Source organism: Felis catus (assembly GCF_018350175.1).
Source record: "Felis catus isolate Fca126 chromosome D2 unlocalized genomic scaffold, F.catus_Fca126_mat1.0 chrD2_random_Un_scaffold_51, whole genome shotgun sequence".
Lineage (NCBI taxonomy): Eukaryota > Metazoa > Chordata > Mammalia > Carnivora > Felidae > Felis > Felis catus.
The window spans coordinates 165,028-189,027 of NW_025408510.1; the positions used below are offsets into that span (position 1 = coordinate 165,028).

The window sequence follows — 24,000 nt, forward strand, 5'->3', positions numbered from 1 at the left end:
TCTTTGTGCTGATTTCTAGCTTACTTCTATGAAGGTATCTGTCTCAGTGTTTTTGGGTGATTGTAACAAAATTCCATAGACTGGCTGCCTAATAAGCACAGAAGCTTCTTTCCTATAGTTGAGGAGACTGGGAAGTTCTCAAGATCAAGGCATCTGCAGATTCAGGGTCAGGTGAGAGTCAGCTTCCTGGTTCATCGACAGCCTACTTCTCCCTGTCCTCAAGTGGTGGCAGGGGTGATGGTGCTCTCTCAGCCGACCAGGACTGGTCATCACCGGAAGTCTCCCTGTCTTCATCCCATCACTGTGGGCGTGATGAATTGTTGGGGGAATTGAACTGTGAATCTAATGCAATCCCTAAATAGGCCCTGCAGTATTTCAGTCCTTTCAGATGAGTTCACTTTCCTAATGGCCTGGCATATATTCGTTTTCATGAACTGTTCCTTGGCCACGTGCAAATAATGTGTGTTGGGGGGAATGCAGTATTCTCTGTTTATACGTTAGATGAAGTTTGTTAATGACAGAATTCAGATTTTAGTAACCACTTGAAAGCAAGTAAGGAATAGGCAAGAATGAGTTTAATAATATTACTAACAGGTATATCCAAAATATCATTTCAGTGTATAGCCAGCGTGAGAAAAACTAATGAATGATTTTGCATTCTCTTTTATCACATTGTCGCTAAAATGTGGTGTGCATTATATACTTTCCACACGTCGCACTTTGAGGAGCCGCGTTTCAAGTACTTGCAATAGAGCACGTGACCGCATATTGGACAGCCCCGTCCCACTGCCTTGAGTTTTCTGTTGTCGTCAGTTCTGTCAGATACTGAGAGATGCATCGTCAAGTCTCCCATAATGCTTATGGATGTGGCTCTTTTTCCTTTTCTATGTTTGTCAATTTTTCTGTATTTTGAGATTGCGTTATTAGGTATATGCAAGGTTAGAAGTCTTGTGTTCTTGGTAAATGGAACTTCCATCGTGAAATGTTCCTCTTGGTCTCTAGTAGAGCTTTTCGCTATAGAGGTTACTTTCTTGGAGGGTCACATCAGTTTTCTGTTCGGTTGGGTTTGCCTGGGGATCTTTTCCTTCCACCTGTCTGTGATCTTATGTTTTAAGGTGTACCTTTGTGACCAGCGTATGCTTAGTTTCCTTCTAATGAATTTGAGAGTCAACCTTTTGCTTGCAGCATGTGTGCACATGTGATGACTGATAGGTTAGTTTACACGTACCGTATTATTAGTTTCTTCTTTGCCCCAGCTGTTCTGTGTTCTTTTGGTCTCTAGCCTTCCTTTAGAAGTAGGAGGGAGTTTTTAATTGTACACTGATCTGTTAGGTAATTGGAATATATCTATTTCTAGAGGCAGGTGCATTTTCAACTGACCCCTGCCCGATTCAGGACTTGTACTGTTTCCCTGACACTGCTCTCTCCTTTTATCTTTTCTTTGTTTTAAGATTTATTTGTTTTTTGAGAGAGACATAATACAATCGGGTGAGGGGCAGAGCAGAAAGGGAGACACAGAATCTGAAGCAGGCTCCAGGCTCTGAGTCATCAGCACAGGGTCTGACGCGGGTCTCCAACTCACAAACCGTGAGATCGTGACCTGAGCCAAAGTCGGACACTCAACTGACTGAGCTACCCAGGCGCCCCTGCTCTTTTCTTTGACACTTGAACCACACTGAACTCCTCTTCACCTTTTGTTGGCTAATATTTGTAAGTCTTAGATGGATTTTGGCGTTGTTGTCATTGTTTCGTGCACTTAATGCTTGTTAAGGTTTGTTCTCATAGTTACCCTCTCTGTTGTGACGTTGTTCTGCAAGCCGTGTTTTTTCATATTTCTGTCAGAGACTACATTTCTTTTGTGCAACGAGCTGCTTTAATATTGATTTTAGTTTGTGTCTGTAGTTGATGTGTAGTCATGGTTTTTGTGTGTGTGTGTGTGTGTGTGTGTTGTTTTTGTTTGTTGTTTCTGTTTTTATTTTTGTTTTTGCTTCTGTTTTGCCTGAAAAACATCTTTACTTTGCCTTCACTGGGAAGAATGTTTCTGTTAGGTAAAGACTTCCAGGTTGGTGGCTATTTTAGTTCACCTTTCATACATGCCAATCCATCATCTGGCTTCATTTGCTTTTCTTGAAGAGTCAGCTGGCAGTGTTGTTGTTGTTGTCGCATGGAAGGCGGTATCTTTGTCCTCTCATGGCTGTTAACATCTTTTTGCCTCGGGTGTTCTTTGTGGAGTCACTGTCATGGTTCTTTTATCAGTTTTGGAATAGTTTTGATTCTTATCTTTGTAGGGATGTGTTAATATCCATTCTGTGTTTCCTCTACTTTGAGGGTTCCCATTGGACCTTTGTACCATATCTTCTGTGTCTTTTGGGCTTCTGTATTTTCTGGACGGTTTCTCTGTGTATGGTCTAGATATATTTTTACCTACCTATCTTTCAGTTCACTGAGTCTATTCACCTGTGTCTAGTCTGATGTGAAGCCCATAGACTGAGTTCTTAATGCTTTCAACAAGATTTTTTACACTTTTATTTATGTTGGAGAGCTAGACAGGTTGTGAGTAAGGGAAAAACAGGGAGAGAGGGAGACACAGATGCCGAAGCAGGCTCTCGGCTCTGCGCTGTCAGCACAGAGCCCAACACAGGGGCTCAAACTCCCGAATCACGAGATCATGACCTGAGCTGAAGTCAGATGCTTAAGCAAATGAGCCACTCAGGCACCTGGAGACCCTAATTTTAGCTCCGATAATTTGCAGTTTGAGAATCTGTTTTGAGTCTCTGAAAATTTTCCATTTGTCAGGAATGGTTTTTGGACAGTTGACTTTTGCATCCAGTAATTCCAGTCTATGTGTCTCTTCTTGGTCTGTTTCTCTTCTTTCTTCTTTGGGTCGCTATGATGCAAAACCTGTTTTTTTTATGTTTATTTATTTATCTTGAGGGAGAAAGAAAGTGAGAGCAGGGGTGGGGGTAGAGCATGGGGGAGAGAGAGACCCTCTTGAGCAGACGCTCTTTTCTGTCACTAGAGAGCCCAACACAGGGCTCAAACTCACAAACGTGAGCCGAAACCAAGTGTTGGTCACTTAAACGAGTAGACTGAGCTATCCAGGTACCTCTCTGTTTTTGTTTGCTTGTTTGTTTCTTTCCTTTTCTTATTAAAAGAATTTTTTTTTGTTAATATTATCTACTTTTGAGAGAGAGAGGGGTAGAGACAAAACTTGAGCAGGGGAGGGGGAGACAAAGTGGGCGACACAGAATCCAAAGCAGACTCCAGGCTCTTCACTGTCAGCACAGAGCCCAACACCAGACTAAACCATAAACCATGAGATCATGACCTGAACGGAATTGGGATGCTTACCCGACTGAGTCACCCAGACATCCCTTTTCTTTTCTTTTCTTTTCTTTTCTTTTCTTTTCTTTTCTTTTCTTTTCTTTTTCTTTTCTCCGCTTTCCTTTCCTTTTTTCTTTTCTTCTCTTCTCTTCTTTTCTTTCTTTCTTTTTCTTTTCTTCTTTGTTTTTAATTTTGTGTTGGACATTATGTAGAAGCATAGAGGCTCTTTGTGTGGTTGTATTTCTTCAGCATTTCATCCCACACACCTCGAGTGTGGAGGTTATTGGGCTCAGTCAGGCGTGAGTGACCTGAGACTGGGGCTCAGTCTTTGTAAGGTGCAGTGTGAGCTGGGCTCACGCTGTCCCCCACCCCCGTGTAGTCCTCCAGTGTCTCCATCTTGAGGCCGGGAGTATTTCCAAGGACCCCTTCTTGGGGCTATGTCCCAAAGCCCAGTTATTTTCTCCACAGCACAATGAGATGATGGAAGGGTCAGCTTCTCAGGTAGTGCTTGTCGAGTGCCGGGCTCATTTTCTGTGCCTCCCTGTGTTGTCCAGAGCTCGGTTAGCTGCGACTTTCTGCTTGCCTTTCTGTTAGGTTTCCTTTGCAGCTTGTTGGTATATTGCCTCCAGTCCCTGAGGAAATTCAGAATTCTCACATGTCTTGAGGGAGAGAGAGGACTCTGAACATTAGAGTTGGCTCAGGGGCTTCCCTTTTGTTGGTGTCTCAGTCCTTCCAGTTGTGACTGCCCCAGTGTCTCCTTGATGCCTTCAAACACTGCTTAAAATTGAACTCATCTTTCCTAGTTCATGATGGGTTGACTAACAGACTACTCACACGTATAAGAGCAAGCCGGAAAAGAGTGAGAAGTCATAGTGAACATTTTGGTCATCAGCATTTGTTACAGGAGAAAACGAAACCCAGTAGTCCTTGCCTAGTACCCATCGTTCTTCTAAAATGACCATCCAGTTTGCCCACGCTCAGCCAGCGTCCATGGGGTGGTGATGGTGTCAGCGTCCCAGCCCCACCCCCCTACACCACCGCTCTCTTCCCCTGTCAGGTGCCTGCCCAGGGCGGGCTTTGTGGTGCCGGGCTGGCTGTGGCAGGGCAGGCAGAGGAAGTGGATGGCTTAACTGACACTTTGAGTGTTTGATCAGTGTTCATTGTTTTCTAATTTTCGTAATGTTTATTTACTTTTTAGAGAGACAGAGAGTGTGGCCAGGAGAGGGGCAGATGGAGGGACCCAGAATCTGAAGCAGGCTGGGGACGGGATGCACTTCAAGCGTACAGTGCAAACCCCACAACAAGGGTTTCTGTATTGGTGCACCCGAACCATCTGCAGAGACACAAACACCCACCTTTGTGGCTCCCCTTTGTGACTCTGCACAATTGTGGTCGCCAGGCTCTGGCTGCTGTGTTCCTCGGAGATGGTGGTGGAGGCACATCTGAAAGAGTGTATCTGAAAGAGTGAAGGGGTTAAGAGGAAGTGTTGCTTCCTTGCGCACGGTGGTTCAGGAAAGGCCTTTTCCGGAGAGGTCGCTCGGGAGCTGAGGCTGACCGAGCACTCTCCCAGCAGTCCGACTCCAGGGCCAAAGGCCGGGGTCAAGGAAGAGCTTGGCTTTGTTGTAAGCGATGGAAGGGGAAGCGGAGCCAGGTGAGGCGCCAGGCAGCTGGTGTTGGGACAGAACCTACCCCGTAAGGAGTTGGGTTTTCAGATAAGGACCTGGGGTCGTTGTGTCCTCAGTGGGAAGGACTGGCATGATGTTGTTGAATTTTTTGAAAGCTGGTGCTGGTTCTGTGTGGATAGTGGGTTGGGGGAGGAGACAAGAATGGATGCAGTGTGGACGTCATTGGGTGGAGTGGCTCCTTCTAATGCGGGGGTTGAGCTCTAAGATTCGTGCTTTAGGCAACAGGTACAAGCCCCTCACATCACCCATCACATAAAGCACAGGACAGTGTGCGTCTTTATATCCTTTACAGAACTACGTAATGTTTAAAAGCAGCGTGTGTAATTGTACGTGTGTGGGTACAAGGCGTACACTAAAGTATTCACCTGTTCTGGAGTGCGTGGCAGGCACTGTACTAGGTGCTGAACACTATGTGCTGCAGTTACCTCGCCCAGAGACGTATGTGGTTTTACGGAGAGCAATAGAAGGGCATGGGAGTGTGTGGTTCGGTGGAATAGGGGGTACGTGTGCACCGTGCGGCTGCAGGATGGCCGTTTTGTCCCATGGGTCGGCGTGGGTCAGCCTCGGGGAGGCGGTTTTCCTTGGGAGGTTCGGCTGCCCTGTGTTCTCCTTCATGCACCCCGCTCTGTCTCCCGGACGCCTTTCCAAGCACCTTGTAGTGAAGCTCCATCTGGGCGGACTGTGGGCTCTTTGAGTTCCACACGGGCCACCACCCTCCTCCCCACACCTGTGCCTCCTCCTGGGAACAGAGCAGCTTGCTACCTGGTCCAGTGGTCAGAAGCCAGGGAGATGGCTTTGCCTCTTTCCCGCTCTTCCCTCTCCTTGCTGGTCCGTGGGTCCTGTGGTGTGGAGCTTGCCTCTCTCAGAGGCCATCTGCGAGGTCCCTGGAGATCTATACCCTGTCTTCACTCGGGTGGACTCGGGGAGGGGCCAAGTACTGCAGTCTTCCCTGTTCCTGCCGCAATTGCCTGCCAGCATCTTGGCTGGGGGGGGGGGGGCGGTGCCTCCTGCTGTGCAGAGATGCTGGCTTTCTGCCCCATCTGTGTACAATACGCCATGCTCTCTGAGAAGACGGCCTTTCTTCCTGAACCTGTGTCCTGCCTGCTGGCCCTTAGTGCTTGGTATTGCTGAGCAACTTGGTAACTACGTGGTTTGGGGAAACATGTTTGCCCTGTGTACAAGGACCCTCCAAACTGCTCCTGTTCTGCTCCTGGGTGGCTCAGTCGGTTAAGTGACCGACTTCACCTCGGGTCATGATCTTTGTGTTGGAGAGGTAACCCCCGATTCGGGCTCTGTGCTGACAGCCCAGAGCCTGGAGTCTAGTTTGAATTCCTTGTCTCCCTCTCTCGCTGCTCCTCCCCTGCTGCTTTCTGTCTCTGCCTCTAAGAAATAAAGAATGACATTAAAAAACTAAAACGTTAAATCTATTTCTATTTGACTCTTCTGTTGTTGACAATGGTCGTGCTTGCTTCCTTCTTCCCCAAGGATGAGTAGAGCTGACCGTAGAACAACTTGGTGTTCGGGGTTCCACCCTGCCCACAATTGAAAATCCATGTATAACTTTTGCATCCCCAGAAAACTTAACTGTTCAAACTCTCCTGTTGTCCAGAAACCTTAGTAGAAACACAAACAGTGCATTAGCACCTGTATCTTGTATGTGTTATATACTATATTGTTCGAGTGAAGTAAGCTAGAGAAACAGTTTAACGTCATAGGGAAATAGGTTCACAGCTCTGCGCTGTATGGATCCCTAAGTTTATTCTCCGTTTGTTTCTAGAAGGAATTGTCTATCAGAACCCACATCAGTGCTGGCTCAGGTGACACACTACGCTGTTGTTACGTGTATCATTAGCACTATGCATCAGAAATGGGAGGAATTGGAAAGATTCCTGTGTATTTACGGATGTCACAATTCATGCGTTACCAATGAAGGGTGAATGCTTCGTGATGGCCTGGTGTAATCAGTACGATTGCTTCGTCATGGCCTAGGAGAGACACGGGTGAATGCATGGTTACAAAGCTTTTCTAGCCTGCAGTTTTACAGCCATATTCCTAATACAGTCTGGACACATTGTTACCTTACAAAAACGGCCTGTGATAGTAGGCTGAGAGGCATTTTCTCCAGGCAGGGACAGAGAGAGGCATGCTACAAGGTAATGTCACTTTTTGAAACCCATGTTATGGAATGACACGTTATTCGTTTTATGTGAGATCTTATCCCCTTATGCCCATGTGAGGATAGGCTGTCCAAGTGCACACAATTCGCGCACACGATGTTACTCCTGATGAACGCTTAGGTGGTGGTGACACACATGCGTCCCGGGTGGCCTGGCTGCATGCTCCCTCGATTTTCACGCACACACGTGTGCATGGCAGGTGAAGTGATTCACTGAGGACCTTGGTGAGGATTTGCTGTCTGGAAAGTGGGGGTGGGTCCTCACAAATGTCTGATGTGCAGACCTGCATGGGGGGGGACCCGCTAGATGGGGAAGTCTTGGGCCTTGGGGCCTGGCGGTATGGGGGTGGAGGCGGGCACTGTCTTTGCAGCTTTCCAGAAGGGCCTTTCTGTTCCTGGCCAATGTTTCCGTAGACGGCTGGCTGGCTTTAGTCCCAGTGCTTTTGTCATGGAAGGGTCCATGTGGGAAAGGAGCCGAGACTGTGCCGGATCACTCCTGGTGGCAGCGTGCTTTCCAGCGATGCCACTTCCATGCCGCCTTCCTCGCCCTCCATCTGCTTCGCCAGATCTCCTCTCTGTACTGTCTTCTTCTGTGACCTCCTCTGGGCTTTTCTCTGTGCTCGTGACCTTCTGTTAGGATACGCATTTTGAATCCCTGCATCCCCCAACTCTTTTTCTTTTTCTTTTTTTTCTTTTGCCATATGCAGAGTCTCATTCACGAGTTTCCTGATTGGCTGTGTCATAGGTCCTGGAAATCACGCACGTCATATGGACAGTCATCTCTAGCAGGGATTTCTTGATTGTGTTGGGCTTGATGGTTTCCCCAGAGTTTTTTGTAACCTCCCTTGGCATCTTCCTGACTTTCATAATGTTCCCTCTGTGGCGGTTCTCTTTGGTAGCATTGACTGTCCTTCTTGTAACGTGCCTGTGTCATGAGCCTCACAGGTCCTCGTGGCCCCTGGTCCGCAGGCTGACTTAGACCCGCTGCGCTCCGGAGCGAGTGAGCCGCCAAGACACGTTTGGTGCTGACCCGTGGGGTTCTGGGTTGGCCAGGACATTGTCCAATGTCAGAAGAACTTTGGAGGACAGTCCCTTGCTTTCAGCGTACTTCCTGAGTTGAGGGACAGAGCCGGGATGGAACTGGTCCAGGGCAAGGGCTCTGGTTGTGCAGCAGACCACTGGCCACTGGGACTTGTTGCCTTCAGGACCTTGGGGTGAGCTTCCTACACAGGGCCAGCTGCCCTGCTCACACCCCGCCTGTATCCGCTCAGTCGGTAGCTACTGCACCCCTTCCTACCCAACATCTTGGCGCTCACTTGTCTTTCTCATGAATAAATGTCGTTTGTGGCATTTTCCCCCCGACAGGGCACCTCCTTCTGCATGAAAAACCTGTGCAGGCAGCCATGGTCTCCTCAACTGATTTTCTTGGGTTTTCACTTTTTGTGTTGGAGTGGTTGACATGCGGTGGATGGTAGTTCCTTCTTCTCTGCAATCTTCTCTGGGGCGTCTGGGAAACTGTGTCCTTCTTCTTCGTGGTGGAAGCTGCTTCTCCTATCGTCTGGACCATTTCAAAGCCAAACCCCTTTCTAAAACCACCAAGCTGTCCTGTGCCTGCATTGAAATGTGCCAGTTTTCGATCCTTCCCTTCCTTCTGCCTTACGTCGTGATGTCAGGTCCTCACTTGTCTTGCAGTTTGAGTTGAGTCTGCAGGTGTGCCCGTCTCACAGCAGTCCTACATCCACAGAGATGCCACATCTTCCACACGAGACACAAAGATGTCTCACAAATAGCACCAGGTTGTTGCATGTGCTGGGGTAGCCGCAGCGAGAGCTTCGAGAATTTCCCTTTCCTTGTGCCTCCATGGTCCTCACGCTGGCCGGCTGGCAGCTGCAGCTGTGGACCTCAGTACATGTCAGGCCATTCAGCCTTTTCTTGTCATACCATGAGTCTTCTCTGCATCGCGGGAGCACGTCCAGCATCCCTGGGGACACTTCAGACAGGTTCCGGGGTGTAGTTAAGTTTCATGGTATTGCCCTTATCACGGTGAAAATGACGCAGGAACCCTGAGAAATCACTTCTCCTGTGGTGCTTGATTTACTGGAGAAAGGAAGTGCTTACCAAGAGCTGAGTGGCAGATTCGTGGATTCGTGCAACACTTGAGGGGACCTCAATAGTAACAGGAGGTGGTGCACCCTTCCCCCAGAGGACAGCGTCTGCTACAGCTCGTGTTATGCGGTAAGGACTTAATCCTGCGTCTCCACATTTGTTTGCCTTTCTCTTCACTGCAAATGGCACCATGTAGGTACGGTCAGTTTCTGTGTGCAAAATGATACGTTTTATCTTGTGAGAGTAGGTTTGTGTATGTTTTCGGAGAGGAAATGCTCTAATAGCCTAGTATCTGCGTACATTTCATGCACTCCTGGCCTCCCTTTTACTTACTAGTTTTGATACTTCGTAGCTGCTCAGCTCATCTGCCAGTCTTTCCAAACGTCACACATCTCCAGAAAAGTTTCCAATGTATTTATTGGAACAAAAATCCCCACATAGAAATGGGCCTGCACAGTCCTACCTCAAGGATCAGATAGGCTTCTGTGGGTTCACCTTGTCAAGTCAGATTGCAAGGAACGTGGTCAGTTCTGTGATAACATTCCCGTTGATTTGGAAAGGGTTAATTTTTGAAAGAAATTGAAGTATGTCACCAGTTTGTACTTGGATTTTCGAGAATTGCTGAAATCAACAACTCTCTTTATTTGGAATGTCAGTTGTTAAGTGAACGTTTATCCCCTCGTTTGTCCTACAGAGACAAAAGCTCGGGGGCGCCTGGGTGTCTCAGGGCGTTAAGAGTCTGACTCTTGGGTTCAGCTCAGGTCATGATGTCATGGTTCAGGGATTGAGCCCTGCACCAGGCTCTGCGCTCGACTGACTGGAGAGAGTGCGTCCACCTCTTTGGAGCCCACCTGTACGCCATGTCCTGGGCGGGCGCTCAGTATTGTGGGAGAGAAACCCCACGCGGGGTGGTGGGCCCTGGCATCACTCTCCTCAGAAACCCTTCCTCCATAATATTTCCTGCTTGACTAAGGAAAGAAGTCGTAAACTCGCCCTTTCGTCAAGAGTCCTACCATCATTTTTGAACAGTCCATTGGGTATGGTTGAGTCTGATTGAGCCAGGGGTTCAGGCTAAAACAGCAGCTTTTGAGTACCGTCAGCCTTTCCCCACTGCCGCTCCACAAGCCTGCTTGCCAGATGAGGCCAGAGGCTGCGGATGGGCAGGAGGCTTCTCGGCCTGTTGCTCCCGAGTCAGCAGAGTTCCTGAGTCCTAGACCTGCCAGGCACCTGAAAATGTCTGTCCCCTTGAGTGTCAGTCCCTCCGAGAATCCCCGGAACTCCTGTGGGTGGTGAGGAGGGGACTGGTGTGTGTGATGCTACTTGAGGGTGGTGGGTGCTGGGACTCTGGAGGGCCACGGAGGCCTGGTGTGCTCTGGTAAAGACCCCCTGTGTCTCTCCACTTTTGTCCCCTCTCCGACCCCAGGAGTGTGCAGCTCTCGCTGCAGAGCTCCACACCTGCAGGGAGCAGCTCAGGCAGAGGGAGGAGGAGATCGCCAACCTGAAGGCGGAGAGAAACAACACCAGGGTCAGTAGGCGCACTGCCAGTGTCTTTAAACACAGGACACCATTCACTCCCCTTGTCCACATGTCCCCATGGAGTTGGCTGGGACCTATTTTTCTCAAACCTTCTTTGATCCGTGAGGAGGAGTAAGGCTATTTTAACACATTCGAGGGGGTGGCTCCCTACCTGGGAACTGAATTGAAGGGATTCAGACTTGGTTTTGCATTTGGTGAACTTGAGGCCCGGAATTGAAGGTGTTCTTGAAACACGGTGTTCCTTTTGCCTCTCCCGCCAGCTGCTGCTGGAACATTTGGAGTTCCTCGTCTCCAGGCACGAGAGAGCTCTTCAAAAAACCATCATCGGGCGACAGGTGAAGACTCCGGCCGGCGTGTCCAGTGAGGCGGAGGTGCTCAAGGTCCTCAACTCCATATTGGAGAAGGACAAAACCGAGGCTGAAACGGTGTGCCTAGCCACGGCGGTTCTCAGTTTGTGCACATGCTGTGTGTTCTAGGCACACTTTGTGTGTTTGTGTGACTGGAGTTTCCTTTTCATCTTCTTCAATTCTTGTAAGAAGACAGGTCTGTATGGTTAAAAAGCAGTAGTTGGTGGAAATGTTGTGGGTATCGATTGGCTAGTACAAATTGCATAATGTAATTTATTTCGGGGAAGATTTGTCTCCAATGTAAAATTGAAAGCGGTTAACAAGCAAGTTTGTGAACCGGAGCATCCGTGAAAAACCTTACCAGCATTCTGTCATGTTATTTGCGGCGAAGGGGATCTTAGGGTCACTGTAGAGTAAGGACTAATGAAACACCTCTGTGTACAAACTCAATCCCTTGGTTTCCAGGTGAGAGAGCAGCTACGTGTGGCACTGGAGGGGTGTAGTTTCGTAGAAGAAGAATTAGGGGCCACACGCAGAGTTCAAGCTCCAGACATCATCCCAGGATTTGATTGGAGGGGGTTTCCTTTTTATCCATTGTTTTTAAAACAACATATGAAGACTAGCAGTGGGGGCCCTCACATGTTGCTTCCCTTTCTGAGTTTCAAAGGTGCAGAGCCAGATGAAAGAGCTCCTGGCTACCCTGTGCACTCTCATGGCCAAGCTGGAAGAGGACCTAGACATCTCAAGGAAAGACCTCATCCTTTCTGAAGCAATGAACACCATATTACAAAGAGATGTCCGTGAAGTGAGTGTCATTTGAGATGGCCACGCCGTCGTCGAGCTAAACGTGGGGTGTTTGGTTCGGCCTTGCCCAGTGTGCCTTCGTCTCCCACGGGTTTTGAACGTTTGGAGTTTGGTAGAAGTAGCAGCAGAACGGGACGTGATTCTGGGGCCCGGGCGGGCTGCCTCCCCGTCTGCATGGTGGAATCTGTCCTCCCTGGGCTCTCCCCTGCCGAGGCCTGGCGGGCAGGCGGCGGAGTGGCCTCGGGTGTGGAGTGTGGGCCACCTGAGCTTGGCCCATGCCGTGCTCTCGGTCCGTTTTGGGAACACACTCGGCACGTAGGAACCAGCGTGGTGCTGCCAGGTCGTTTCCGGGGGCACGACCTTGTGAGGGCGGCTCTGCCAGGGGCCGTCACGGCCGCCTCTGCTGCCCTGCCCTCCTCCCAGGGTTCCGTGCTTCTGGTCGTGGCGGTCAGAGTGAGCGAGGGGCAGCCCGCCGGTCCTGGTGTAAGGTCATGGAGGAGTGCGGCCGCTTCTGCACGTGTGGTCGTCCATGGGAATCTGATCATTGTCACAGAAACTAGTAAGGGTAGGATGGTTTCTCTGTGCCTCCTCCTGTCACTGTGAGCTGCCCTTTGCGGACAGTCCCCGCACACCCCACCCCCAGCCCGGCAATGCCACCTCGGGAAGACCCTGTCAGACCCTCGAGGGTGTAAGTGCACGAGCAGTCTGTTTAGTACCTCAGTGTGGGTGAGATCGTGTCAGAATTTAAAACAAAAGTATTTGCAGAAATTCTATAACCTGTTGTTTGGCAAAGGTGGGGAGAGACCCCTCAGCAGAGTTCAATATGCAGAGAATTTAGAAAATCATTTCTTAGGACTCATCACTTTCACTCTTGAGACTGCTGACATACATTGCTTAGTAAACACGGAGGACTGGAAGAGGAATCTTTCCGGTGTTGGACAAGAAACGCAGGGCAGGACCTTCTGGTTCCATTTGCAGTGTCAGACACCATGGGATACAATGTTGTTACAGGGTGAGGGTACAGAAGATGACTTCCAGTTATATGAAAGGTGGAGTTTGGCTTCCATTTGTTAACACTGCTGCTTCAACTTTGTGGTAATTGGATGAGATTTCATCCACCTTTTCCCCGGGAAAAAGGATGGTTGTCTCATGGTGTGTGCCTCCAGAGGCAAGTCGCCGTTCCGTGGAAAGCTCAATGATGTCCAGAGGCAACCGAGGTTGTGACTTCCGGGAGACTTTATTATCCGTTTGTCTTTGAACACATGGGAAAGAATAAGCCTGGGTAACTGGTCAGAATCCCGAGCAGCCTCCGCACTGTCGGCACAGAGCCTGACGCGGGGCGCCAACTCACAGAGCGGCACCGGCTGAGCCACCCAGGTGCCCCGAGGATGCTACTTTTCTGTTTGTTTGGAAAATGAGGATTTCGCCCGGTTTTTGTGTCTGGAGTGTCTTAATGTGTCGTACGCTAACTCTTTCCCTGTTTTCCCTCTGAAATACCTGCTGTAGGCCATGGCCCAGAAGGAAGACATGCAAGACAGGATCACTACCCTTGAGAAGCGCTGCCTCAGGGCACAGCACAAAGCCACCTCTCTGCACGACCTCAAGGATAAACTTGAAAACGAGATCGCAAAGAAGGACTCTCTGCATCGACAGGTCGTTGGTTTCGTTGAACTTCATTCCACTTTTATTAATTACAAGTCAAGTTAAGGACCAAGTGTCAATGTCAAGGTTTTAGGATCTTAGAATCTTGTGTTGACCAGCGGGGTTACTTCATCGTCCAGGGTTTAATTCTTTCGAGTTTTATGGAAGCATGTTATGGGGCTCCCCTCCTTGATTCCTTCTTTGTCTTGTCTTACATGCACGTTACTCTGTTGCCTGTTAGCACTGTTTCCAAAGGAGCAGGGAGTGGCCGGGAATGTGTAGGCAGCTGGCCATTTTGGTTAGTACCTGAGATCGGGGGGAATGGCAGGTGCAGAAGCACAGTCTGGCGTGAGGCTGTGAGACCCTGTGTTTTGGGAAGCAGCACGTCTCTTCCTTGGTTGTCTCAGGTCATCCGGCATTGAACAGGAAAACCACATCCAGCTTCTTGGAAACAGAGTGAGCTTTTTCTGGGGTGTTTGTCAAATGTGTCAGTCGACCCAAAATGATAATCAAAGTGAAATACTAGGAAGCCATTAAAATGACATGGAGGAATGCTGTTTGAGAGCACGTAACATGTTCCAAGTCATGAATGTATAGGGCAGATCGTGAAATACTATGTGTATAGCATGTGATTTATTTTGGAGGGTTTAAAGCATGATACGCGGTCTGTATATACACACAGAGCCATATGCACACAGAAGATGGAAGGAGTCTGTGGCAACACATGTTAACCTTGCAAAAACCTCACCTTTTACATGATTTTTAAAATGACTTTATATAATTTTAACGCTTATTTAGTTTTGAGAAAGGGAGCCAGAGTGAGAGAGAGAGAGAGAGAGAGAGAGAGAGAGAGCGCATGAGCAGTGGAGGGCAAGAGAGGGAGACACAGAATCCAAAGCAGGCTCCAGGCTCTGAGCTGTCAGCAGAGAGCACGAGGCGGGGTTGACCCCGTGAGCTATGAGATCATGACCTGAGCCGAAGGTGGACGCTTAACCGACTGAGCCACCTCGGCTTCCCTAAAAGTCCTTTAACAAAAAATCTCGTGTCTAAGTTTTCCACGTTGAAGTTTTCCACGTTTTTGGTCAAAAGGGAGAGTGTTTTTGTTGAATAATGGTACACTTCCAAAAAGAACTCAACTGGCATCAGGCATGCTCTCAGAAGCTCTGTGCTGGCTGATGTGCCCACCTCAGAATGTCCTATGTAGCGAGCCCTCGGACCCCAGTATAAATATGTTTACGAAGGGTTAGGACCGAACCCTTCTCTCCTTAACTGGTCAGGAAGAGCGAGCAAGCTCCTCCAGAAGATGGGTTTTCTTTACTGTGTGGGAACTTTGTCTTTGGAAAGACTTCTTTGAAGATACTGAAGAAGGGCAAAGAGTTTGGCAAGACATGTTTTGCGTAGTGAAAGGAGGACCAAGGCAGTGGGTGACTCCTTGCAGAAAGGAAAGGTTCACTCTGAAGCACCTACCAAACTGTTGGCTTCCGTCAGAACTAACAGTAGATCTCTGCATTTAGATTTTGTTTCACTTTATTAAAAATGGAAACGGAGAGAAGACTTGCTACACTTTGATGCTTTGCCTTCATGTCCTAGACTGCGGATCAAAACCGCCAGTTGCAAGAGCGCCTGGAGGTGGCGGAGCGGAAGCTGCAGCAGACCCCGAGGAAGGCCAAGTCGCTGCCCGAGGTGGAAGCCGAGCCGGCCCAGAGGGTGGCCACCCTCTGCAAGGTGGGGCCCCCGTTTCCTTCTGGGTTCCCTGGTGGGAATGTCATTTTCAAGGCGGTCCGTTCTCGTATCTCATTTCTCACCGGTAACGTCGGCGTGCCAAAGTCCGCGAACCAGCTGAGATCTGTTTTCGGGGCTACTTTGTCTGAGATTGGAATGCTTTTCAAACGGCAGGCATCATCCCCAGTTTTGTTCCCTCCGGTTTTGTCCGACGTGTGCTGTTTGCTGTTAGCTGCATCTAAGACTCACTGCTTTTCAGAGTTAAGTCAGCGACTCAAAGCTCAAGATAGTAGCCTTGGGCAAGAGAAGGACAGGGGTGCCTGGCTGGCTCAGTCAGTGGAGCTTGGGACTCTTGATCTCAGGGTCATGAGTCTGAGCTCCCCGTTGGGTGTAGAGCTTACCGAAGGGAAAAAAAAACAAAAGAGCATAGAATTTGTCCGAGAAATGAGAAAATCCTATCCTCTTTTAAACACAATCGTTTTTATTTAAAAAATTCTTAAATGTTCATTTATTTGACACAGACAGAGAGGGCGAGCCTGGGCACATACATGAGCAGGGGAGGGGCAGAAAGAAGGAGATAGAATGCCAAGTAGGCTCCATGCTATCGGCACAGAGCCTGACACAGGGCTCGAACGCCCAAACCTTGAGTTCATGACCTGAGCTGAAGCCAAGAGTCAGAACCCGACTGACTGAGCCACCCTGACACCCCTGTAAGAAATAAATCTTTAAGGAATTCACTCGGAGGTTCCACAAATAGAGTCGAGGAACATGCCAGACACAGTCCCTGCCCTCCCAGTTCTCACAGCCCTCACCACCCACGGAGGAAGGCAGCAGTTGAAGAGGTAGTTTCCAGACATGTTGTAGTCTAAACTAAACAAAGAGACTAACAAACGTTTGTCAGGCACTAATGACCAGCTCCTTTTTGAATCTGATGACCGGTTTCAGAGTCGTCTTAAAGAGAGGATGGCTGCTGTGGAAGATAAGGTAGGACATGAGAGACAGCGGCTGAGTGCCCCCGTCCTCACAGAGGAGACGCTCACGTTGTGATGCTGAGGAGCAGCGTGGAGCAGAGGCTAACAGCCACTGCAGAAAGTAGAAATGATTCTTTCACACGGAAAAACTGTAGGCTGTTACCCACTGCCTACGTTAAGTTCCCAGTGTCGTGTCCCTGCCCGACGTCTGTGTGCGGGAAGGTGCGTCTCACTGTCTAGGAGAGGAGTATGGTCTGGGGAGGGCCCGAGAGTAAGTATTTTAGGCCTTTACTAACTGAGACGTAAGGAGTAAGCTAGCTTCATGCTAATCAAAGATGGGCACAGAAACAGCCATAGGCAGTATATAACTAAGGGGAGGGGCCGGGTGCCGATAACCCTTTGTTGATAGGACCCGGCGGGGGCTGGATGTGGTCGGCAGGCCCTCGTTTGCCACCCCTGTGCTGGAACCTTCAGCCTGGTTCTTGTCTGGGGAGCTAATTTCTACCTCTTTTGTCCAGACGGACCGGTAGGAGTGCGCAGTTCTGTCAAGCATTTAACCAGCTGAAAACAGAGTATCTCCTGTTCCATCTCCTGCCTTCCCTCTTTTCATCTGGGTTGGAAAGAGTCTAAGCCTGGACTCTTACAGCATCATAACGGATACACTTGAGGTGTAACGGGAGGGAAGCAGTATCATAGGATCTCTGTGAGAGAAGCTCTGGTGGTGACAGTTGGATGCGGACCTGATACTACCGGTTCTGGTGACACCTGTGTCCCTGTAGATGAGCCCAGAATCTTCCCTAAGACTGGCACTTGGAGACACCAGTGAGCAATGCTAATTACACGACACACTTATTTTGGGTAAAACCCATTATGAGGTGCGTTATTATACCCCACGTGAGGTTCTACCTTGATCACTGGGGCCAGCCTTTCGGTAGAATAGTTGTATGTGAGATTGGAAGTATATGTACGAAACGTAGGTCAGCTTTCCCAAGTGACTGAGGCATCACAGACCCTAAAAGCTAGTACAAACCAGTGTACCTGCTGCAAGTAAACTTAGGAACTTGTCATACTTACAGTCAGACAGTGATCCGTGAAGAAATTGTACATGGACAAAGTATGAGTAAAGGCTGTTACTGCAGTTTCACAGACAGCATTTCACTCTGTGGTCATGTGACCCGGTTCGTTGGTATGGCCATCCGCTCCATGCCTTGTCTGTGGTGCTGCGTTATTGTAAAGAGAAACGTAGGCATGCTCTAGCATGTGGAACGTTTGAAAGAATCAACACTAAAGGACTGTCAGTACCTTTCTCAGAAGTCTCTGTTAGGAGAAGTTGGCAATCTGAAAAAACAGTTATAAGAAACGCAACGTGAGAAGGTATTTCCATCTCTCAATCATTCAGTGATCGGTTGAGACTGGAAAGGAGCAGGTGGCCTCTGGGGCTCACACTTCCTCCATGGCGAGCCACCACTGTGCTTTCGAGCGGCCCCATGCTCGCTAGTCTGAATGGCACGCATGTGGCGGAGTTGGAGCCGAGCAGCCTATGGGGTTCAGATTTCTGAGTCCCTTCGGGGGTTCGCTCGAAAGCTAAAATGTTCGCGTAAACCTTTCATTGAGTGCAGCGTTGCCCAGCAGGAAGGTAACAGGTGACACGGGTGTCATCCCAAGGATTCTCGCGGCTGCATTTGAAATGGTCAAACAGACGGGTGATGTTAGTTTTCATGTAGCCCGATGCAGGCAACATGTTATTGTATCATGTAAATAGTGTAGACGTGAAGGAGCTACTCTACAATGTTTTTCCACATTTAGTCCTTGCAACCCACGGGGCGTCTCACAGTTCCATCCCCTGTGGTCGGGACCAGCCCCATTTTGGGCGCTCAGTTAGCCACGTGCGGCGGTGTCTCTGGCCTGGGACGGCACTGCCTAGGGGGTAGTTGTGTGACCGAAGCTCCTCATCGGTTTTGCTCCCTGGCACTGCGTGTGCAGACGTGAGGCTGGGCTGCACAGGGTCCACGACGGAGCACGTGCCTATTGCACAGAAGGGCTATTCCCCCACCGCCCAGAAAGTCCTGCTCCTCTCTACATAATTAGGAAGAAGTCCTAGTGGCTCGGTGTTTCTCCTCTGTAACCTTGCTATGCCTGAGACCTGACTGTTCAGTAGGGTTTAAGACGTTCACTTGGTGATCCGGGTGTTTACTGGAGGACTCTTGGAGAGAGTGGTCTTCGGGTTCGTAACTGCTAAATTTACCCAGCGTGGTTATGATGGTCAGCATTTCAGCACACTTGATGCAAGTAGTGTTTTCCATTTTTTCTTGAATTCTAATGAACCTACAGTGTTGTATCAGTTTCAAGTAGACAGTGTACCGTTTCAACAATTGCACACGTGACTCTGTGCTCGACACCATCACTGTGGTCACCGTGTGTCACCATACAGAGTCCTTAGGGTATCACGGACCGTATTCCCTGTACTGTGCTTTTCATCCCCGAGACGGCCTTATTTGATATCTGCATGCTGATGCCTCCTAATCACCATCATCTCTTTTGCCCACTGCCCCTACTCTCCTCTCCTCTGGCCACTACCAGTTTGTGCTCTGTGTTGAACGGACTCTTGATGCAAAGACTAGTTAACCTTGCTTGCACTGAGTGTCATTGTCATTTGCTGCTTTGCAGGATCACCTTCTCCGGAAGATGGAAGCACTGAGGGCCGTATTAAAGCGGGCAAGAGTGAGAGGCTCTTCGCGTCACCATGGGTATGACACTTCCCGGTTCACAGATCTGTTTGAGATGCGGCTGGGGGTGGCTTCCCTCTGTCACCAGTATGACCTGAACCAGCTCATGGTTCCAAAGTAGAACCGTGGGTGTGCTATGGTATGACCCGAACCGGATCAGAGTTACACACAATAACCCTGAGGGTGTTGTAGTCTGACGCGATCCATTTTCCAGGTACCAGCTAACTGAGGATGGGGCGGGGCTGGGGGGGACACTGCCCTTCACCGTGCCTAACATGAACCACCTCACAAACACCTATGTTAGCACCTGCTGTGTTTCTTCCAGAGGAATCCTTTGGCCGAATGGGCAGAGTGACTGGATGTAGCTCAGGGAGCCGGTAGCTTCGTAGTTGGCAAGAGGGAGAAGTAAAACCTCATTCCAGAGGTTAGGTTTGGAATCTCAGGAGACCGGGAGGCATGACAGAGCTCACAGCCATGGGAGGAGGAGTGGAAGTTAGGGAAAGTTCTGTTCGTGTTTGGGTGGGTTTATTTGCGGCCTCCCTCCACCGAGTGTGGCAGTGATGGTGTGGGGCTAGGAGGGGTCCAGCGTGCCAGGTTCGGCCCAGCATCCCTGGAAGCTATGGTCCCTTCCACAACGCCAGTGGGGTCACCATGGGAGTGCACACGTGGCCATGGTTGTGAAGGTCACCTTGACATTGGTGGGGTTAGCGCAGTGCTCGCAGTTTCTTATATTTTTGAAAAGACCGGAGAATGACATGTAATCGCTGTAACTCTGTTGGGACGTTGGTGAGTCGCCTGTGAGGGAGTGGGTCAGCCGGCTTGTGAGCTGCGTCCTGCAGACAGTAATTGTCAGCGAGGTATTAAAAGGTTTGCTTGCTTCTTTGTAGGAAATGGGTACCATGTGAGAGTCATTCTGGTGTGACAGTGCCTCGAGTAGCTGACTGGGCCCCCTTGGGTGCAGGAAGCAGGCTCCTGCTCCAAAGGCAGGCCCCTTCAGGCCTCACTGGGGTGTGTGCGGCTGCCGACGGGGGCTCTCGGGAGAGTCGAGGGTGTGCTGTGGCTGTCCTTGTTGAGCCTGCTTGTAGGAGAGAGGAGAAGTCAGTACAGGTAGGGGCACAAGCGGCCCTCCGTGTCCACGGAACTACTGGTGGCACAGCGAATGTGTGTCCGGAGAGAGAAGCACACAGGAAGATCCGGGCACAGAGCAGCCTCTTGGTTGGCTGACGGAGATCCTCGCCAGCAAGACACCAGTGTGCTGAGTGTCACCATTCCAGGGCTTGAAGACGGGCATGTGTGAGGAGGCCAAGGGAGCAAACAGTGGATGCGGTGCAGGCCCCTCGAGGGCATGTTGGAGTTCTCAAGGGAAGGGGCTGTGCAGGCCCCTGGAGGGTGGCACCCTGGGGCAGTTGCCATAAGAGGGACGTCCACGCCCATCACCCGCCTGAGGTGAGCTGGCCAAGGAGAAGGATAGAGAGGATCGCAGTGCGCCTGTGGTTGCGGAGGCGTTGGCCGCGGTCACAGGTGGCCTTGTGGTCAGAAGACCCCGGGCAGGAGACCGGCTGAGGAACAGGGTCTGTTTGAAGCCGTCTCACAAAGTGCTCTCTCGTGTGGTGGCAGAAGAGAGGCTGGTGGGAGCTGTGTCGCCGTGAGCGGCCGGGGGCCGTGGGGATGAGTCTGAGAAGGCGGCAGGCAGGCTGCACAGCTGAGCCCTCCTGGCACGACCTCACAGCCACGTCTTCTGTTTGTGTCCTCCTCTAGCAAGATGACATGGTCTGGGTTGCAGAGGAAAAGAAAGGTGTCGGACCAACTTCCACACGCAGGCGGGGCAGATGGGAGAGAGCTCTGGGATAGGACTGGATGCAGGGTGTTGGGGTCGGGAGCCAGGGAGCCTGAGATAGGGTGTCAGAGTCAGGGGACACACGCGAACCTCCGTGGAGCCACGAACCATGCCAGGTCCCATGCGGGGTGGCGTGTGTGGCTCTCCCCGATTGGCGATGTGTCGTGGCCGCACAGCGGTGAAGCTAGACCACCTGAGCTCAGGTGAGCAGCTCTTCTGGGAATGGGGGGACCAGAGGAGGGGAAGATGGTTGTGGCCAGCGGGCAGTTCCAACTTGGCTGTCTTAGAAGCAATCAGTACCCTGAGGCAGCACGTGTCAATGACGTTTCTTGAAAGGCCGCAGAGAAGAGCTTGAAGCACCACAGAGGAGACGCCCTGTGTGGTGGCTCTGTCTCCAGGCCACAAGGGGTGACGCCAGGGGCCCCCTCTTTAGTTGATGTGAATCAGATGGGTGTGTTCTGTCTCCCGAGACCATAAGGATTTGTGAAATGGAAGGCAGCCTCTGTTCTTTTCCAGAGAGCGAGGAGCCACTGGACTCCCGTGCAGGGTTCAAGTGTGGAGGGTGAACCCGTGGCTGAGGCCGGGCACATGGGCTGGCGGGTGCTCCTTCACAGCTGCTGCCCAGAGCTTCCTGCCCAGAGCCTTTGCTGAGGGGAGCAGCTGACAGCCCAATTACGTGACTCCACCCTAGGGGCTCCGGGGCTCCATGGAACTTTTCTGGAGACTTCTGTGGCCAAGGGGGACATTTGTGTGTTAGTCTAACTGCACAGAGGCCAGAGACGCTTTTGCCTCGGAAACACCGGGCGCATTGCCACCTCCTGTGTACGGGAGCTGCGAGGTGTGGTTCCCGAGGATCCTGCCGCGGATGCCCCTGGGGCGCCCGATAGTGGCTGGTGGAGGAAAACCTGGGGTCACCTGGCATCACAGCAAGGGCCTTGGCACACGTGGGCCGATGGCAGGTGAAGGCCAGAGGGACGTATAGGAGTGCTTTCCGGTCAGTTGGGCAGGAGGTGGTGCAGACACGCAGGACGACAGCTTGACTGGGGGCAGGCGCTGCTCCACCTCGGGGACGTCTGGGCCGCGGGGATGCGTTGCACCTGCTGGGCCCGGGAGACCCTGTGTCCACAGGGCCCGGCTAGCGGGCTTGCACTGCAGCCAGGGGCAAGGATGCCTTCCTTGGAGACCTTTTTCTGTGACCTCATTTTCCCAATTGACGGGTTCTGGCCTGGCTGACAAAGTCCACTTTTCTTTAGATAACAACCTTGGTGTGTGTGTGCGTGTTTGTTTGACCGTTTTCCTCCGTGTTTCAGGCGGACGCACGTCGGCAGCATCCCAGCTTCCAGGTTCCGTCTGGCGGACAGCCCCACGGATGCCAGCAGCACCAGCAGCAGCGCGGTGTTGCGGCGCCACCGGAAAGGCCGTGTGGCCCGTCTGCGACATGAGCCTTCCAAGGCAAGGACCTCCATCCTCTGGGGACTCTCGTGGGACCCACCTGCCTGCTCCAATGTCACCTGCCTTTTCCTCTCTCTGTGAGGCTCTTCTGGAACTAAAGGACTGATAGGCTGCTTTCTCTTTTCCCCTTCCCCCATTCTTCTTTTGCTGCCTTGGAATTTACTTTTGAGAGCTTTTGTTCTTCCTTTGTATAAAGTAGCAATGTGGATTAAGATAGGACCTAGTGTTAAGCACAGCACAATGCAAATTAGTAAGGGTTCGAAACGCTAATGAAGGTTAAATGAACACGTGTATTCATCCTTGAACAACAAAGAATTCACCTTTGGAGTTTAAGTACTTTTGTCCTTTGTCTCTTCAGCCGCGTATACTTTTATATATTTGTGTAAGTTTTGAGCACCTGTAGTCATGGAACAAGTTTGGTGCAGACATCGTCCCAGAGCTAGGGTGCAGCATGACTGAAAAACCCAGATGAGGGGCGCCGGGTGGCTCAGTCGGTCAAGCGTCCGACTGCTGATTTCTGCTCATGTCACGGTCTCTGGGTTTGTGAGATCGAGACCCGGAGCCCCGCTGCCCCGCATGGGGCTCTGCGCTGACCGCGCCTGGAGCCTGCTTGGGATTCTCTCTCTCTCCCTCTCTCTGCTCCTCCCCCACTTGAAATAAAACAAAGAAAACAATAAATAGATAAAAAGTCAGAGGAGAGGCCTGCACCCCTGTGTGTGCACAGTGTAGTGAGGGGAGACCAGCAGCGAATGGGAAGTAAAAGGTGATATGTGTGTTAGTTATCTATTTCTGTTTGACAGATGATTGACGAGTCCCTAGATGGGCACCTGTGGGTAGCCCCAGAGTCCAAGGGTGGCTCTCTGGGCACTGCCCAGTGTGGCAGTGGAGAGAGAGAGACAGAACTGGCAGAGACCAAGCGGTCACAAGGTGGAAGGAGCTCAGTGAGCCAGGTGCTCAGGGAAAGGGAGACCGGTGGCCTGGTCATGCTGGGTGGGGCCAGGCAAGGTGGAGGCCGAGGACCACGGGGGTCTGGTCCAGGAGCCCTTGCGCTGAAGCCCACTCGCCAGAGTCCCAGAATCTGTGTAGACACAGTAGGGGCAGCTTTCTGGAGGACTTGAACTCTGGTTGGGAGCAGAGACGCAGTGCTAGCTGGAAGGAGACACAGGGTAAAAGTTCTGTGGTTTGTGTTTTGTCATTTTGCTGTTTTGCCCTGGAGCGTCTGTGATCACTCGTGGCTGGCTCGTGTTGTTTCTCCTGTATCTTCATTTGTCATTAGAGAGGGGGTTTTGCCCCAGTAGTCATAAATTGTCGTTAGCGTATCACTGTATAGTACAGGCGGATACGGGTATGATCCAGATAATAATTTGTAAACGAAGTGTTTTTTCAAAAGAGATAAGGCACTGAGCATAGATGAACGGAAGCTCGATACAGACAGCACGCTTTGCGGTGCCGACACTCGTGTTCAGGACTCCAAATCTCATGGGCTTACTGAGCACAAGTACTGCCTTCTACACTGAAACTCAGGACTCCTACAACGTGAAGCTGTCACCTGCCCCTAAGCCCGTTTTTATCACGTACCTGCCCAGGACACCCTCCTGTAACCAGCACGGTGATTCGTGAGAGGTTGTCCATCAAATTCTAGGTCAGGATTTCACATTCACGTCCAGCAGGGC

General features: G+C 50.7%; 1 protein-coding gene across 1 annotated transcript in view; it reads left to right on the forward strand.

Annotated features, from left to right (window-relative positions):
* The window catches only part of LOC123383605 (liprin-alpha-1-like), a 180,937-nt gene that overhangs the window by 146,326 nt on the left and 10,611 nt on the right, over window positions 1–24,000 (forward strand). The window contains exons 3-9 of the mRNA XM_045051554.1: window positions 10,715–10,816; window positions 11,088–11,162; window positions 11,842–11,979; window positions 13,485–13,631; window positions 15,210–15,344; window positions 18,980–19,059; window positions 22,186–22,327. Of these exons, the coding sequence (XP_044907489.1) occupies window positions 11,854–11,979; window positions 13,485–13,631; window positions 15,210–15,344; window positions 18,980–19,059; window positions 22,186–22,327 (630 nt within the window). The 5' untranslated portion in view covers window positions 10,715–10,816; window positions 11,088–11,162; window positions 11,842–11,853. The remainder of the gene's footprint in view (window positions 1–10,714; window positions 10,817–11,087; window positions 11,163–11,841; window positions 11,980–13,484; window positions 13,632–15,209; window positions 15,345–18,979; window positions 19,060–22,185; window positions 22,328–24,000) is intronic.